Here is a 17,727-nt window from a genome sequence, read left to right as displayed (position 1 = left end):
TTTGACTTCTCATGGAAATAGTATCCGCTATTCCTACCAGGATTAGGGTCATGTTCTTCCTAGGATTGGTTTAAAGTTTTGATAATAAGCCCATGGACTTATTTCAATGTCAAAAATAGATTGGTCAGTGCTTATACAACAACTTGCAAAGTCAACTCGCGCGATGCCTTACTAATTTGAGTAGATCAACGACTCAGAGTTAACTTGCAAGTCAAAACAAATATGTATATAATTTTAATACAAAATTAAATCATGTAGTAATAAAAATATGAACAGAATAATGGGACAAATTTAAAAATTAAAAATTTGATATTGATGTAATCTTCTAATCCATTTGTTAAATTACATTCTTTTTAGGATCGAATGATGCGACAAGTGAATCAATATTGACATATTGTTATACCAATTAATGTCATACACATGAGATTCTCTCCATTAGAAAAATATGGAAAGTTGTTCCCTATTAAACAAACTTCTCTGAGATCGGGATTCTAAAAATATAGAGAGAATGGGAATATACAAATCGACCAATGATGCAGGACCGGAAATCACTGCTGAGACGGAGCGTTTGGACGAGAAGATCACCCAAGGAAATCCGGAGCAGCTGACGACCGAGTTGTTTAATTTTTGTTCCTGTTGTGTGTCTGAATTCTGTTTGTTTTTGAATTCCGATTGGGTTAGGAGTCCTTTGTTTGTTTCGGTTTCCTGTTTTAGAGTCCGCAGGGTATTTCAATAAACCCTGTTAATAAGGGTTAGGGTATCCGTAGCCTATATAAGGCATCGCTAAAGTCTTAGGAGGCGTCTATTGTTTTTCCAGCCGACGTTATGACAAGAACTTTGTTCTAAGAGTTTCAGCATCCCCTGTTTCGAACTCTGTTTCTGGTTCAGCATCTCTGAACCAACTTCAACGCTTCCCCGCTGTGTCAACCAAAGAATAAATATATATGTGCGTCTATATATATATATAACTCGATCAAAGACGAAGAAGAAGAGAAGAGAGAGCGTAGAGTAGAGGGTTCGGCGTCCCAGAAATTTCTTGACGAGGCCACAAATATGAATCCATCACAGGAGAAGAATCCCAGGAAACACAAGAAAGAAACTAAGCAAGACGAGGAGGTAACCTGCTGCCCTGATGTTAATCATATATTTATATTTTTCAAGTAAGAGCACTTCATCTAATGATCGTGGCCTTGAGGGCTGGTTTCTGATTGCTGGTTTTGAGACCAATCTATAATACCCTATTGTTGTTTTTTCCTTGTTGGGCGGGTTCAAGTGGGTGTTCGAGTATTGTTTTAATGATCTTGGCCTGTAGAGAGTTCCTATTGTGCCCTGTTGCTCATCAATTTTTAGTTGGCTGCAGGGGATGGTTTCTCCCCACTGCAGCACAGCTTCCTTTTTGAGAGTGATGCAATACCTGTGGAAGGGCCCCTTCAGATTTCATTGGGACCGTTATGAAATCATAACAAAAGAGGACACACGATGTGCATGTATATGCTGCAATATAAATGTACTATGCTGATTTTATTACTTACGATTAATAACATAATCATACTATGTACGAATTATTATGTGGTCATGCAATTTTTTTTAGATCTTAAATTTTCGATATAGTCTTGTAATTTACTGATATAATCTTGATGAAGCGTTGTTTTATAGTTTACCAATACCTAATCTTATATTTTTTAAATTTTTCTTTCATTGTTTTTGTACTCACAATTTTAACTAAGCTGAGGTGTTTGTTGTTGCTGGAAATTGGACCCGGGGGCGGCCGCGAGCTGAGAGGGGAGGAGCTCCGCTGCTGGAACGGTGGGTGGCGGCGCGTCAGCTGGTGGCGTCCTCCTGGAGAGTCCTGCAAGAAGCTGGTGGCCGGGATCTCCGGCGCCGGCCCTCCGATGCTTAAGTCAGAGGGGGCTAGTATATGAGTGGAGTAAAAGAGGAGAATGTTTGTTCTTGTGTCTGTCCCCCCTTGCTTTTTTCCCCCAGGTTCCCTTTTATAGAAGGATATTATGTTACCTGAGAGGTGACAGGGCAAATTGTCTTCTTCGTGATAATTGGGCACGATCATGCTCATTAATGGCGTTGTGGAGAATGAGACCGGATCAGACCGGAGTCAGCGAATTGTCATGGTTGATCGGACCTGTTGGAGTGGTTCAACCGCCGGCCGTGGTGGGCCTGGGGTTCGTAGATAGCAAGTGCATTAATTGCTGAGTGAACCGGTGATCAGGGAGAGCCATACGTTTTGATGGTCCAGTGATCCGGAGATCATCTTGAGCCGTGTTCATTAATGGTTGAGTGCACTGGAGGCCCGTAGGGGTCACACGCATTAATGATCGGGTGTGCCGGAGGCCTGCGGAGGTCACGTGCCTTAATGGCTTGACGACGGTAGCAGAGTACGGTGGAGTTGGATATCTAGTTGTCAGATTCTCTCTAAGGGATTAGGCTGGGGTCGAATATTTGGACAAGGCATCTTTAGGGCTCGGCACCTGGCCGGGTGCCGAGCCGAGCCAGTTGCTCAGTGGGGTGCCTTTAATTCGAGCGTCGCGAGGTCGGCGCGTTCTAGTCGGCGTCTCTTGGTCGGACGCTTTCTGGTCGGGCGCTTTCTGGTCGGGCGCCTTTCTGGTCGGGCGCCTTTCTGGTCGGCGCGACTCCGGGCTACGCGACTTTGGGTTTTCCCGTGTTGCGAGGTTGGGGCCCCCTGATCGGGCGCTTTCCTGGTCGGGCGCCTTCTGGTCGGCGCCCTTCTGGTCGGCGCTCCCTGGACGAGCGCTTTCGGGCTGGCGCGACTTGGGTTTTCCCCCAACATTTGTGATCCGCTGTGATCCACAGATTTCTGAGTGTATCAAGTTTCCATGTTTTAAAACACCCCAAAGAGTGCAACAAAAGGGTCGTTTTAATGATGCTGTCATTTATAGCCGATATATTTAGTTTAGAACCCCAAGATTTTCCATCATTGTTCCTAACCCGACTTGTGTTATTATAATCATATGAAGGCATGCATCCAACCCCTGAGGTCCTCCATTCACTCAACGAATGCCTTCCCCAGTTACTCATTCACTTAGGCCAAATCTTGAGAACATGCCATTTAATGCTATTAACCCAGTAATATGGCCTCCTTGATTAACCACCATTAAAGGGAAATAATTGGTGGTTGTTATAATAATGGGAAATAACAACAATTGTATTAACTTTTCAACAAAAACAACTTTTGTAGATAATGATGTTTTTATGCTTGTCCATCATCAGAACTAAAATATATGCTCTAAGTTCCTTATGAGAAGGCACTTGTTCTTCTTTTCATGTTATGCAGAAATCAAGGGATCAACATGTTAGAGCTACAAAAGAATCATCTAGCAAGCTATCAGGTGATGACATAGAGATTGCAAAAAATATGGACCCTCTTTGGAAAACCAAATCAGGAAGGTAAATATATTTTGATGATATTCCTATTTTATTGCTACATAAGGCGTTTATTAATCTCACATTTAAAAGTAGTTCCTTTTTTTTGGTGATATTAGAATTAGTTTCATGATCATTTATGCTTTTCTTTTTCCTAGTATAAATTATTATTAATTACATGGATTTATTCACAAGGCTTCTTTTCTATTACATCATAAAATAGTTAAGTGTAACTTGGCATCATATTAACATCCGATCAATTGTTTGGTTTCTCATTTTTTTTTCCTTCTCTTTGGTACAGCAGCAAGCTATCTAATTGGGAATCAACCAAATGCTGGGCAGAAAATGATCAGGAATATCATATGGAGCTTTTGTTTCGGGTTAAGACCTATTATCCTCTATCTGATTTTGTAAACTAATTGATCTTTAATGTTGTTTTAGTTATATGAGAAATGTTATTAAACTCTACTTATTTTGTTACACAATATGAACTTTATTTTCATGTAGATGGCTTGTCCATACAATTTCTCATTTTTATTTAACAACCATCTTGTGGACTACTTATAATTAGATGAGACAGTTACGAGTTGAGATAGCAAAATTATCTCAAGTGATTGACCGACTATGTCAAGAGATCGACCGCCTATCTCAAGAGAATGACGAACCAGAAGCTTTGGTAATTGAGATCAAAAACTTTTATTCTTTGGCATATATCTTCCTTTTTTTTTTTTTGGTGTACAAATATATCTTCCTTTCATTTGACTACTAATATTCATATGTAATGAGTTTACAACTCAATTAATTAATTTCCTTTATGCCTGATTAATGATTTTATAAGCCTTATGGAGATTGTTACTAGGAATGAGTCTATAATAAAGCCTTAATGATTAAAGTTTTCCTCTTCAAGGAGTAGTCATAACAACGAATTTATTGTAGCTGCTTCATGACCTTCGAGTATTGCTGAATATTTTGAGCCATTAAAGTTTGACTTCTTTTAGTTATTTCAATTTTTGACTTATTTAAATATTATGTGATTCCGCTACTCACTTTATGATATCATGATAAGATGTCTTACGTGCTTGCGGGCAAATCTTCCTATGAGTATGCGGCGATTGCCACACCTGACCAGAAATCGTGTGTTGGGGATGTGATAAGGGCTTTGCCCAATTCTTTTCTAAAAAAAAAAAATCTAGAGCAGACAATATTGATATTTAACTCGACATTCAATCCTAATATTAGTATCCAAAAGTTCCTTCCATCTCGTAATAAAATTAACTTTGTTATAACCAAATCTAAAAGTGGTTCTATATGGTACCCAAAAAAAAAAGCAACTAAAGTTCTATCATGAAAAAAAATCATCTAGTCTTTGAAAACAAGCTACTAAATTCAGATATTGCCTAGTTCGCAACGATAAGAAAATAATTTTAATTGAAGAGATGAACAAGGAGGAAAAATAACTTTTATTGATTCAAGAAAAAAAGTCACTCGAAGGTCCAAGAATTCTTTTACTTGAGCTTTGCTTTCTCTTGAGTAGAATAGTGGTTTTGATTCCAAAGCATTCAAGACCTATTTGAGACCTATTATCCTATATCTGATTTTGTAAACTACTTGATCTTTAACATTTTATTAGTTATATAAGAAAATTTATTAAATTCTACTTATTTGGTTACAGAATATGAACTTTATTTTCATGTAGATGGCTTGTTTCTCATTTTTATTTAACAACAATCTTGTGGACTACTTCTAATTAGGTAACACAATTACAAGTTGAGATAGCAAAATTATCTCAAGTGATTGACCAACTATGTCAAGAAAGCGACCAACTATCTCAAGAGATCGACCAACTATCTCAAGACAATGAGGAACCAGAAACTTTGGTAATTGAGATCAAAAACTTTTAATCTTTGGCATATGTATTACTTACATTAGACTTCTCAGATTCATATGCAATGAGTTTACAACTCGATTAATCTCCAATATGTTTATGATTTTATAAGCTTTATGTGAATTGTTATTAGGAATGAGTCTATAATAAATCCTTAATTATTAATGTTTTACTCTTCTAGGAGTAGTCATAACAATGAATTTATTGTAGCTACTTTATGTTTATATATGCACATAAACCATCAAGTGTGACTAAAAAATTATGTTGATAAAACATTGGCTTAACAGGCTTGATATTTTATAAAATTTTTCAATGCTTTTCTTTAAAACCTGCATTGGCTGTTTAAAGATATCGTAATTTAACACATTTAATAGCATCATGTTTTGGATATTTCTATGAGATTTCTTAATGAGAAAAAGATGCTTTTAATACTTTATAATCGGACAAAAATATGCCTTAGCTGTAGTTTCTTAGAAAATATATCATTTTTTATGATTTTCTTTTTGCAACATTCTTCCGCAAGGTTTCTTTTTAATCATTTTGTTTTTGTTTCATGTGTTGCAGAATTTTTATATGGATAAGTTTGATATAATATTAGAGGCAATGCTGAGGCAAAGTTAGACGATAATAATTATATTTAGGATATTCCTATCTTTCTCTCTCTCTCTCTACCAAAAAACATGCTACATCATTTTAGCTCTTTGAAAAGTTATTATAAGATGGTTTGATGGTCATTGTAGCAATGTAATATATTTTAAAGTCTATTTGGTTCTTTCAAAATTTATACTTATCTTATATTATATGCCAAGTAATTAAAGCAACTATTAAGAATAGTCAACTGGACCTTATGAAAAGGTATTCAGTAAATTATTTGATCTGTTATATTATTCATGACTGATTGTTTTTTTCTTTTCTTATTTATCTTTTAAGTTGGAGGCAGATGAGAAGATGATGCAACAGCTAGCTAAGTGAAAGCATGTCTAGAAATGGGCTTGGGGCAAGCAAAGCAACTTGGAGTTTACGCAATATGGATAGCCTTGATGTGATCGATTTTGAAACATTAATTGACTTATAGACAGAATGTAATATGAAGAAACATCATGACTATATGATACCTAGTGTTAGTGTTGTGAGTTGGTACAAAAACATCACATTATTGTTTAAGTCACTTCAATTCATATCATCTTCATGCATGTTTTTCTAATTATGCTTAATATCTTGCCAACACAATGACAGCTTGCTCGATATGCACCTATCGATGTATGCCCAAGCTCCAATCATCAATGTATTTTGAGCTATTTTGTTTATGGTAGATTTGTATCATTTACTATAGTTTCTACTCGGTGTGCTACATGGATTGAGTCAATGAAGATTTTGCTAATAATGGAATGGGATTTAAGGGTGATTGACACACTATCAAAAATCTATAATTTTTCATTTTCTTTTGATAATCTCTAAACAAACTTGTTCTTAGCCTAGTGAGTTACTATGTACTGGAAGTGTCAAGACCAGTCAGCTATGGCTGTTATATCATATAACGTTGGTGGATTTTGAATATTGGATCAGGTGATGGCAGCTCAAATATCAGCTTGATGATGATTGCATGGTAGAGAGGACTTGGGTTGTAGAAACAAACATTTAGTTCTCCCCAACTCCCATTAGGATTGCTTGTTAAATGATCGAGGAGAACTATTAGAGTTGATGTGGAATACTTTGACTACTATTAGGAAAACTAAATAGGATCCAAGAGCAAGATCCGGTACATTAGAAAGAAATCGAGTACTAAACTTCTGGAGGCCATTACTTATCGCTACAACATCCAATTGAGGTGCTCTATTTTCTAAAATCAGATGACATTTTGGAGTTCTACGATGTAACATCCCTCCTAAAAGGTGTGGCACACTGGAAATTAAGGCCAAATTTCATTGTTTAAGCTCCAAATAGGCCAAACAAAGCAAAAAATAAAACTTTAACCGGATATATCTCCCAATCTAGGAAGAATTGGAGCATCTGTAGATAAAATCAATGTAGAAACTGAGATTTTAAATTTCATGATTATTTCTATTAGCAATGTCTATTTCAAGAAAGCTATGCTCTTTTTCAACTAGAAAAAAAATTCAAATCGAATTGTGCAATGACAGATCTCACTAGTATAAGTAGAGATTGTAACTTAGTTTTATAGTTTATTAATGAAAAAAAAAGGAAACCTAAACTCTACTTTCCACTATTTTTTTACTTTTCTTAAAATTTCTTACGAAATTTAAGTTGAGCAGATTGAGAGAATTACTTTCTTCTCTCCGATCAAATTATTGAAATTGGCTTATTTCATGTTTAAACGATGGCATTCCTACCATCACTTCAACTTGACTTGAACTCGCATGTTATGCATGATGATGGATCCGAATGGTGAATCAAATACAATCAGAAGGCATGGATGATGAATTTTGATTCTCGGTACCTTTCAGAATCCTGCACTACAACTACAATTACCAAACCTTATAATGATCATAAAAGTCATGCAAATCTTTTGTCGAATCCATTAGGTCTTAACTATGGCAAGTAGTGTAAATTAGCACATGTGTGATACACCCAATATATAACATGTTATGCAGAAGCCAGCAGATAGTAAAGAGTGCACACTACTGCAATTATCCTGTATTTTATTAGAGGATGTTCCCTCAACTCAACAAAGAAAACACTCTTTAGATGACTGCAAAATATGCACTGATGGATCTATCCAGAACTATTAGAGCCTGGAAGAACATGGCGAGACCTATATTTTTTTGTTAACTGCATGATTTTCAGCTATAAAGAAAGAAAGGACAAGTAATTTTGCTGAAAATCTTATTGTATTAGAAATTAGAACTTCATGATTTTTTGCTCTGCATCTGATAGGAAACTCGTGTTACTCACCTTAGAAGGAGCTTTTGGTCATCGTACCATCTGGTTCACATAGACCTAGAACTTTCACAAGTGACACACAGCCAGATCACTCTGGGAAGAAGCTTTCAAATAGTGAACACACTAATCCTCATTTCATGACCACAAGAAAAGCTCGGCAAAGTGATTTTTGCAAATTATAATTTCTGACATGGCTGATACAAATATCATCGCTATAATTAGAATGATAAACCATGAATGGCAGAGACAGTGCTTTTATTGAGTCAATCAATTGATAGAAGGTATGAATACACTTAGCTTGTTCATGGCCTATCAGCTATAAGGTACATTAAACGAATGAAAGATGAGCAGGGTAAAACTAGAGAATCTTCAGTCAAAAAATTCCCATCGTGTCGTTGTTGGGGGATCAAATATTTCCCACTTAGTTGTAATGACCACAGGATTTAATCTGGCATTTGAGATCTTGAGAACATCTAAAATTTCAACACACTTTTGCACCCTCTTAGCCTGTGAAAAAATAAATAAGTGTCTCATGCTTCAATCTTCATGCAGTTTTTGCTTCAAGTAGACTATGAAAAATGAATTAAGCTAGGAAATATCAGCATGCAAAACCTTTATGTGACAAAAAAAGAAAAGACGGAGAGTCATCAATAATCACTGGCAATTAACTTTCTTTTCACTGAATATGAAACTTTTGATTTTCAATGGAATAACAGGACAATCTCTGTTTAACTGATAATTCAGTGAACAATTCACGCATCAAAGATCAGGAGCAGTCATCCAAATCTCTTTAATAATTTATGAAGTCAAGGATAGATGATGACTATTTTTGGAAGGAAAACTTTTAGAAGACAAGTCATTCTCAATTGCCCAAGTGTGATAACAAGTAAAAATTTATGAGATGCACACAAGGTTGCATATATTTCTATGACACTCTAATGATCACTAACAGGTATCAGTACCTGAAAATAGGCTTTTCCAAGATCCAATCTGCATCTAGTTGTAAAAATGTTACTACTTTCAACTTGACATTTTCATTAGCATGTTTTCCCTAGTTTTCACCACCTTTTTTTCCACAAATACTATGATATTTGCGGGTGAAATTTCATTAACATGTACTTAATATACGCATAAAGAGGATCTGATACTTCAGAGTTTCTGTCCTTCAAGCATATGGCTTTCAGATATACTGTCAGGGTTATTATGGACAGGTAGGCCAATGACATAAATATTCTGCAAACTAAATGTGTCTGCTGAATGACAGAGCATAGGAATATATGTTAAACCACAAGCCAGGAGGATATCAATTAATAACTTAATCTCTATATAACATCAATATGTCTGCCAAATTTTAGAATTTTTAACTTTTAGTTTACTCTTTCTGAAATCAAGGCATTTGGTATAGATTGTACTCTAGTTTCTAAGTTGATATATGGTTTATTAGGATAAAGCACTTGCCACATTTCTGTCATTAGTTTCACTGGCACATCCATATGGATTATTAGTAGAACCCTATATTTGGATAACTAAATAAGGAAAAGAAAAGGAACAGTCAGTGCTAGACCTGTAGATTTTTCTGGGAAGAAGCGTCTCCTTCAGTAGGGATACAATCTAGTTTGACTGCTTGTCTCATAAGCAATTCTATCAATGTTGTGATCTGTACTTCTGCTACCTTATTCCCATTGGATATAGATTTCTCTATGGCAGTAACCTGGAAACAAAAGAAATTTGGCAATTAATAAGCACATGAAGTTATACATAATACTAATAAAGGGATACGCCTATTATCAAAATCTTGAAATTTATTAGAAGCAGTACATAAGGGTCGTGTTGACATCAAAAGCTATAATAATTTTATAGTTGCATCAGTAACCAATCAAAGGACTGTGACATCATTTTAACTTTATTTCTTACAAATGAATTCTCACCGTCATTATGGGACAGTGTCTGTAGGAAAATCCATTGACAAATTCTATACTCTTTTCTTTCGTTTCGTTTTCCTCTTTCCTTCTTCTCGGGTGGGGGCTGTAGGAATATGATGGTCTTCATCCTCTCATATTGCAACTCGAACTTAGTTTTTTCATGTAAAGAATCTAGGTCCCTTATTTTTAAGCACTCCTCTTTTCCCACAGGAACGTTATCATCTTGATTATTGCTCAACACTCTGTCCTGTACTCTGCAACTCCTGATCTTCAAATAACCCATTTGACGAACCTTTAATATAACGATTCAATAGAACATCTTGATACATTAATTATATCAATATTGAAATAACTAAGAGAAGCCTTAACTCATTTATTTACAAGCCATAGATAACCTCCACATATTTTCTTGTAAGGGCCAAATCTCATCTTTCACCTGACACATCAGACATTATACTATCTTCATCTCTATCTCCAATTTATATAACACATATGCTCAATGTGGCTGAAAGTTATAGATGACAATGTGGTATCCCACCTCCTAAGTAAGAGTGGAGGCAAAAAGAAGCACATAGACTAAAATAGGAAGTTAAAGTTTATTCTAAAATATTCCAAACAATCATGATTTACGGAATCACAGCTATCCATAACATGCTCCTCTCTCTTTAATAAACCCTGTGCATAGCGTGTGCTCAGTTCTTGTCACAGCCAACTTCAAATGAAGTTCTCCTAACATTTAGACTCCGTTTGCTTTGGAATCCAAGCAGAATAAAGAGAGATGACCAGTTTTCAGGTTATTCTGCTCAGCAACCATTTGCAAATTTGTGTTTTCCACCCCTACTCTTTTCCAGAGGCAAGAAACAACATTATACAGAATTGAAACGCCTATTTCTTCTTGTTTCAACCGGATAAATCAAGATTAAGCTACTCATTTGGAAAGGCAGGATAACTTTACCACAAGTTGAAGTAGGACAAGTGTAGTTGATTCCAGTCTTACTCAAACGAAGTCTCATTTTCCACAACTAGACAGGGTTAATATTCAATACACACCTCCCGTTGAGATCACAGAATCAAGGAAAATTAAGTAATAAAGAATTATAAGGCATTCATAAATTCAAATTAGAAACAAATACATAAATTGTAATCTAAAAACGTGACGAGGGATCACAAAGTAGAAATCACCACACCTGGTCGGCCAACTTGTCGACCTCCAGAGATACGTCGGAGATGGTTCGTTGGGCGCTATGGATCCTGGCATTCCTCCTCATCTCCACGTATCTCCTCTCGAGGCTCGTCGGGTCCTGGACCAACACCATCTTCGACAGGTTCTTCACTCCACAAAGATCCAGGTATTCGCCGTCCCTCCTCTCCTTCCCTCTGTACATCAGCCTCTGCTCCCCCGGCTGCAACCCCGTCTCCGCCGTCAGAAGCTTCTTCAACTCCCCTGCATGCAGACCAAAGCAAAAGGCATTCAACCTCAGCATTCCGGTGATCGACTGCCGGTGACCGGATTCACGCACCAAACCGCGAAATTAACCGCTGTCGGTGGAGGGTACGAATTTTAAACAATGGTCTAACTACGATCAAGTACCGACGTCTTTATTATTACGGCCCACCATTTCCAGACGATGTCGACCGTCGGATCAAAGAACATACGAGGCAAGGGGTAAACAAGATCTACTCAATATTACCGCAGGGAAGGGCATTTCTGGAATAACGGTAAGACATTACCACGCATTTTGACAAAAATAATCAGATTAGTTTTAATTTTTTTCGCTAAAATACAATAAAACCAAGCAAAAAAAAAAACTGATGTTTGTGCACGACTCTCAAAGTCCAGCTGTTTAGCATTTATATTCTAAATTTTTCTGGTTGCGGAGAACGAGGAAATAGTATCATATGAAATTAAAGAGCTGGAAGAGCAAAAATAGTTCCGAGCAACTGGAAACTAGCAGTCCCGATGAGAATTGTCAACAAAACTGTGGGCAATTCTGGCAATTCACCAGAGAAAACAACAACAACAACAAGAAAAGAATTGCGGTAATTAATTCGCTAGGGTTTGCCCCAGTAGACAAGGTCGCCGCGGGAGGAGTGCTAAGCCGGCAGGAGGGGGTGTAGTGGGCTTACCGAAGGTGGCGAGGGAGCTGACGGACACCTCGTACCTGGCAGGGCCGTACGAGATCCGCACTCGCACCTCCGGCGCCGCCGCAGCCCCGGGATCCGCCGGCCGCTTCTGGACCAGCATCCCCCCGGGTCTCATCTCCCACTCCACCTCCCTCCCCGCCTCCTCCAACTCCGCCGCCGGTCCCCCGTCCGACCCCGTTCTCCTCATGATCCTCGCCTCCCCAGATCCGCCGCCTCCCTCCCTTCGCGACCCGAACGCCCACTCGACCTCTCTCTCTCTCGCTATCTCCCTGTGAAAAGAAACGATTGGTGGTTTTCCGCCGACAGTTTTAGAAGCGACGGGAATGCGGATGGGCGCGTTTTATATGGGCGGAGTTCAGAACGCGCGGAATCTGGTGGCTTTCGGAAGGAAGTGGCGAATGAGATCGCGACACGTTCGGTCCTCTTTGTCCTTGCCCCACAGCTCAACGAATGCTGCCGAGAGCCTGAGAGGCGGAAATGGTGCCGGTCCATTTGATCTTCACGTGTCGCTCTCCTATTCGCTGAACCCTCGTCGGGACCCACTGTTTGCACTATGTAGGTTTTTGATATCCACCGTCTTTTTATCTCCATAATTCATACGCCTTTTGTGAGCCCCACATGTTGTCGAGAGGGTGTAAATGTGGGTCTCGGGAGACCGATGTTTTTTGTTAGGGCTTCTCTGTTAATGGTAGATCTTGCATAACTATTTCTGGACACGAAATAAAAAGCAATCGAGTATTCGAACTAAAAAGCGTGCTGATGTTATATATGATGTCCCATTTTCGTATCACGTCGCGGTCCGAGTCCTGCCCTTTGCGGTGGTCCGGAAGCTGGCTGGAATTACGATGCTGCCCTTGCTTTATAACCGTCATTGTGATTCGGTGGATCGAAGGCTTGGGGCCCACCGATTGGAACTGTTCGACTCGTTGGGTGGCTGAGATCAGCTTCCGTGTGGGGTCCGTTTGAGGTCCACCTGTGAGCAAGTGTCAAGACTCAAAAGTATCTTTCAGCCCTCCTCAGGGAATTTACTGACGCGTGTGCCGTACCATCCAAAGAGAGGTCGCCACGTGCCCAGTGGGTGGCTGAGCTATAAGGGCCGTTTGATGGAGGGCCAGCTACACGTGCCGAGGGCTGGATTGGGGAGCACCCAGTGTGGTGAGACCCTAGGATCACGTGGCGACTGCCGGGGGAGTGGGTGACAGGCGGTGGATTCCTCCGCTGGCCTGGCCGTCCCTTCTAGTTGGACTTGGGTCCTGTCCACTGATCGGCACTTGGGTATCCCCCCATAGTCAAGGGTTGTTTGGGTGCTTTGAGCTACCATATGGAGATGGCTTGTACATAAGCAGGCATTCAGCTCTGGATATTCTCAATTGGGATTGGCTGAGATGAATTAGCTGAGTTGCACCACTATATATTTTATCTTGAGCTGAAACGTGATTTAAGGGAGTAAATACGTTAGGTGGTGCTGGGACACCACATAAGGTTACCACCAAATTAGGAACTATGCAGGCCATAACCTTTGCAGCTGGGACACCACATAAGGTTACCACCAAATTAGGAACCATGCAGGCCATAACCTTTGCAACACCTAACATAGTTATGGACTGGTGTTGAAAGGAATATGGGCTGTTTGGTCATGGGAAATGCAGAAGATAGCCATGGTCACTTATCTCCTTCAAGTGTCTTAGCTTTCAATTTGTTCCAACCCAGAATGTATGAATCTGGATAGCTAACATGTTAATGATTGTAATATATAGTAAGCATCCAATTACTATGGAAGAAACTAAAAGCAAATACTAACTGTTGGGGGGAAAATAGATCCCTCAAAGCACGTGGTCAAATCGCCGGCACTTAATGACAAACGTGACGACAGCAAGCATACTCTCAGCAGTCACGATCTCAGAGCGCCCGACCTCAAAACGCCCGAACTTAGAGCGCTCGGTCTCGGCATCGACGACCACAGAGCTCACGACCTCAATCTCGGCACGACCTTGGCAGACATGGTCTCGGCAGAATTAAGCCCGATCGACCTCAAGGCCAAGAAAGACCCAGTCAAAGGGAGAAGTAGACCTCCCCACTACACCGAAAATCAAGTCCTCCATATTTGGAATTAAATCCCGCGATCTCCACCTCAACGGCTGTCAACATTTGAATGCACATGATCTCAACGGATCGCCAGCTAGCCCGAAATCTCGAGCCATTTACGATAACTCATTAATTCGCACAATTACGTCCGATCACAGGTAACCACTACACCCCCTCCTATAAAAAGGGGGAGAGCTCTAGGCAGGGGACCTCTCCTTCTTCCTCCCCAGCCATTACTTTTCTCCATCACTTCTCACCTTTACTTCTCTCTATTAAAAGCCCCTCTATGACTTAAGCATCGGAGGGCCTGCACCAGAACCTCCGGCCACAGGCTTCTTGCAGGTCCGCCGGAGACAGCCGTCAGCCGCCGCACCACCAGCCGAAGCTCCTCCCCCTCGGTCCGCAGTCACCCCTAGGTCCAATTTCCAGCAACAGTTGGCGCTAGAGGAAGGGCCCGAGTTATGACCATGAGATTGAGGAGTAGAGGAGCCTCTAATGCCTCTCGGCATTGCGCACCAAGTCCTGGCCATTCAGTCCAGAAACCGCCACCAAGGCCTCCGGCAGATCAAGTTCCTCAGATCCAGCCTGAGCGATTCAACACGTTGGTGCAGCAAGTCCAGGCCCTGGCAGCAGCAGTCCAAGGCCTGCAACGCGTGGAGGCCCCTCCTATGCCGCCTCTGCAGGTTCAAGTCCGATCGGCGCTCCTTCCAGATGGACCTGTATCCCAAGACCGAGATACCCATGACTCTTCAAGGGTCAATAATGGAGAACGGCGATGTCACCAGGGTTCAACCCGAGCGTCTTCCCGGATAAAGCCGTTAGGAAAGAACCAGGATAAAAGGCCACAACCTTCGGAAGCCGAATCGATCCTGAGTCAATCAGTACCAGGACAGACCACCATGGCGACTTTCCAAGGTGGAGAACTCGACAAGAAGATTGAGAAACTCGAGCGGCAGATCGAGGTGCTCCAAGACCAGAGGGCAAGGCTCAAGGGCGATCTTGAGTTCACCACCAAGTTGCCTTTCTCCCATCAGATCGAGGACAAACCGGTCCCACCAAGGTTCAAAATGCCTCAAATAAAGCCCTACAACGGGACCACCGACCCTTCGAACTACTTAGAGAGTTACCGAGCCCTCATGGCACTGCAGGGATCCTCGGATGGTGTGCTCTGCAAGGTTTTCCCTGCAACCCTCCGAGGAACGGTTCGGCTTTGGTTCTCCAGTCTAAAGCCGAGCACCGTGTCTTCCTTCGAGCAGCTGGGCAGGTAGTTTGCTACCAATTTTGCCACCAACCGATGCCAGCGGCGAACGTCGGATTCTCTCCTCGACATTAAGCAAAAGAAAGGAGAGTCCCTCAAAGAATACATCGACCGTTTCACCGCCGCAATCTGGAAGGTCCGCGAGCTCGATCAGTCGATCGTCATGTCCACGCTGAAAACAGGATCTTGGTCCTATAGGTTCCTCTTCTCCATTGAGAAGAATTTTTCCTCTAACTTCACCGAGATGCTGGCCCGAACTCGGAAATATGCAAAGGCCGAGGAGGCCATCGCCTCCCGGCGGGACACAGCCGAGCAAGCCTTAAAGGGGCAGAAAAGGCATCACGAGGAGCGCGGCCGCTCAAGAAGTCGGTCTCCCCGCCGAGAGAAGAACCTGCCTCATTTGAGGAGTCCGCCTCGTCAGCGGGTGCAGCCCCGACCGAGGTCCCTACCTCGACTGAGATCCCCACCTCGGCCGAGATCCCCACCTCGGCCAAGGATGCTCCCGGGGAGATACAGGAACTATACTCCCCTCAACGCAACTCGGGCAGAGATCCTCATGAAAATAGAAGGCCGAGGCTATCTCCAACCGCCACCACCGATGCGGAACTCAGAAGCTCGGCAACACTCTAGAAAGTACTGTCACTTCCACCGAGACCACGACCACGACATCGAGGAGTGCTTCCGAGTCTGAGATGAGATTGAAGCGCTCATTCGCTACGGAATACTCAATCGGTTCGTACGAAACCGGCGGGACGAAAGAGCACCAGCGGAGAATGTCGCACCGCCTGAAAATCAAAATGACAACTGGCCTATAGCCGGTACCATCAATGTCATAGGAATGGGCTCTATCAAGGAAAGCTCAGCAGAAGAGCTTACATAGAAGGAAGCCCCTCCAAAGCGTCAGCGCACCTCTGAAGCCATCTCGTTCTCGGACAAGGACCTAAAAGGAGTTGAAACTTCTCATGATGACGCTGTGGTCATCTCTATGGTTGTAAATAAATTTGATGTAAAACACATTTTAGTTGATAATGGAAGCTCGGCAAATGTTTTATATTATGATGCTTTCCAAAAAATGGGAATAACAGAGGGCCAGCTCCGAAGAATGAATACTCCGCTGGTCGGATTCATCGGAGATTCAGTCCCGGTTGAAGGCGTGATTAACTTACCTATCATGGCCGGACTCGCTCCTCGAGAGAGCATTGTGAGGACGGACTTCCTTATGATCCGTCTGCCTTCGATCTACAATGCTATCCTCGGCCGACCAAGACTCAATGCCCTCCGAGCCATAGTCTTGACTTACCATCTGCTCGTGCGGTTCCTTACCGAGCGAGGAATCGACGATAAGGTGACAGTCAAGCAATGCTATATGGCGACCCTCAAAGCAAAGCAACCAAACAAAATACCAAGCTTGAGATGCCCGACCAAGTTCGGATGCCCCGACCAAGCTCGGTATGCCTCGATCAAGTTTGGATGCCTCGACCAAGCTCGAGATGCCTCGATCAAGCTCGGATGCCCGACCAAGCTCGGATGCCCCGACCAAGCTCGGGATGCCCCGACCAAGCTCGGGATGCCCCGACCAAGCTCGGGATGCCCGACCAAGCCCTCAACCAAGCTCGGGATGCCTTGACCAAGTTCGAGATGACCTGCTGTGATGACCTCGAGTCCTATCTAATGACGTCCCAACCAAGCTCGGGGCGCCCTGCTGCGTCGACCTCGAGCACAGTCTCCCTCGACCTCGGGTCCTGTCTAACAACGTCTCGACCAAGTTCGAGATAACCTGCTGCAACAATCTCAAGTACAACCTAAAGACGTCCCGACCAAGTTCGAGACGCCCCACCAAGTCAGCTGCGAGCAAAAGGCTCCTCCGATCTCAGGAACTATCTAACGAAGATTCGACTACGGGTCAAGAAGCACTCAAGTTCCGACAGCCGAACAACAACCTAACCTTGACTCACACTACAACTGAAACTAAGTCCAAAGACTTAGCGAAATTCTTCAAAAATCTGAGTACGAAGACTTAGTGGAATTCTCCAAAAAATGTCAGAACCATCTGTGAAAACTGATGATGCACGAAGTTCAACCCAAACTGAAGAAGACAAGGGCTACGACGGCCAAATAAAGCCTTTTAGGGCCAT

At 41.7% G+C, this 17,727-nt stretch overlaps 2 protein-coding genes across 5 annotated transcripts; one reads left to right on the top strand and one right to left on the bottom strand.

The window, feature by feature from the left end:
- The first annotated feature begins 835 nt into the window (after positions 1-835).
- On the top strand, positions 836-6,474 carry LOC120106877 (putative golgin subfamily A member 6-like protein 3). Of its 3 annotated transcripts, none has more exons than XM_039119978.1 (6): positions 836-1,116; positions 3,308-3,420; positions 3,701-3,776; positions 3,968-4,072; positions 5,148-5,273; positions 6,212-6,474. In XM_039119978.1, the coding sequence occupies exons 1-6, from the start codon at positions 1,054-1,056 to the stop codon at positions 6,251-6,253; spliced, it is 525 nt and encodes a 174-aa protein (XP_038975906.1). In that variant the 5' UTR covers positions 836-1,053; the 3' UTR covers positions 6,254-6,474. The 3 variants fall into 3 exon arrangements, with proteins under 3 accessions (XP_038975906.1, XP_038975907.1, XP_038975905.1); XM_039119979.1 differs by having other exon boundaries at positions 3,698-3,776; positions 3,977-4,072; XM_039119977.1 differs by having other exon boundaries at positions 3,698-3,776.
- Positions 6,475-8,400: 1,926 nt separating this feature from the next.
- On the bottom strand, positions 8,401-12,643 carry LOC103716262 (BAG family molecular chaperone regulator 1-like). Of its 2 annotated transcripts, XM_008804193.4 has the most exons (4): positions 12,232-12,577; positions 11,292-11,548; positions 9,747-9,893; positions 8,401-8,689 (listed from the first exon to the last, which is right to left on the bottom strand). In XM_008804193.4, exons 1-4 carry the CDS (start codon positions 12,434-12,436, stop codon positions 8,552-8,554), a joined length of 747 nt encoding a protein of 248 aa, XP_008802415.1. In that variant the 5' UTR covers positions 12,437-12,577; the 3' UTR covers positions 8,401-8,551. The 2 variants fall into 2 exon arrangements, with proteins under 2 accessions (XP_008802415.1, XP_008802416.1); XM_008804194.4 differs by lacking the exon at positions 9,747-9,893 and having other exon boundaries at positions 12,232-12,643.
- Between the last annotated feature and the right edge of the window lie 5,084 nt (positions 12,644-17,727).

The sequence above is a fragment of the Phoenix dactylifera genome, unplaced genomic scaffold (genome assembly GCF_009389715.1).
Source record: "Phoenix dactylifera cultivar Barhee BC4 unplaced genomic scaffold, palm_55x_up_171113_PBpolish2nd_filt_p 000673F, whole genome shotgun sequence".
Taxonomy (NCBI): domain Eukaryota; kingdom Viridiplantae; phylum Streptophyta; class Magnoliopsida; order Arecales; family Arecaceae; genus Phoenix; species Phoenix dactylifera.
This window is presented reverse-complemented; position numbering and strand designations above follow the sequence as displayed.

Coding starts and splice junctions, on each gene's coding strand:
- LOC120106877 (XM_039119977.1), top strand. CDS start 1,054: ATGAATCCATCACAGGAGAAGAATCCCAGGAAACACAAGAAAGAAACT. Junction 1,117..3,307: donor AAACTAAGCAAGACGAGGAG/GTAACCTGCTGC, acceptor CATGTTATGCAG/AAATCAAGGGATCAACATGT. Junction 3,777..3,967: donor ATATGGAGCTTTTGTTTCGG/GTTAAGACCTAT, acceptor ACTTATAATTAG/ATGAGACAGTTACGAGTTGA.
- LOC103716262 (XM_008804193.4), bottom strand. CDS start 12,436: ATGAGGAGAACGGGGTCGGACGGGGGACCGGCGGCGGAGTTGGAGGAG. Junction 9,894..11,291: donor TCGACAAGTTGGCCGACCAG/GTGTGGTGATTT, acceptor TTTTGTTTCCAG/GTTACTGCCATAGAGAAATC. Junction 8,690..9,746: donor CTTCCCAGAAAAATCTACAG/GTCTAGCACTGA, acceptor ATTTTTTCACAG/GCTAAGAGGGTGCAAAAGTG.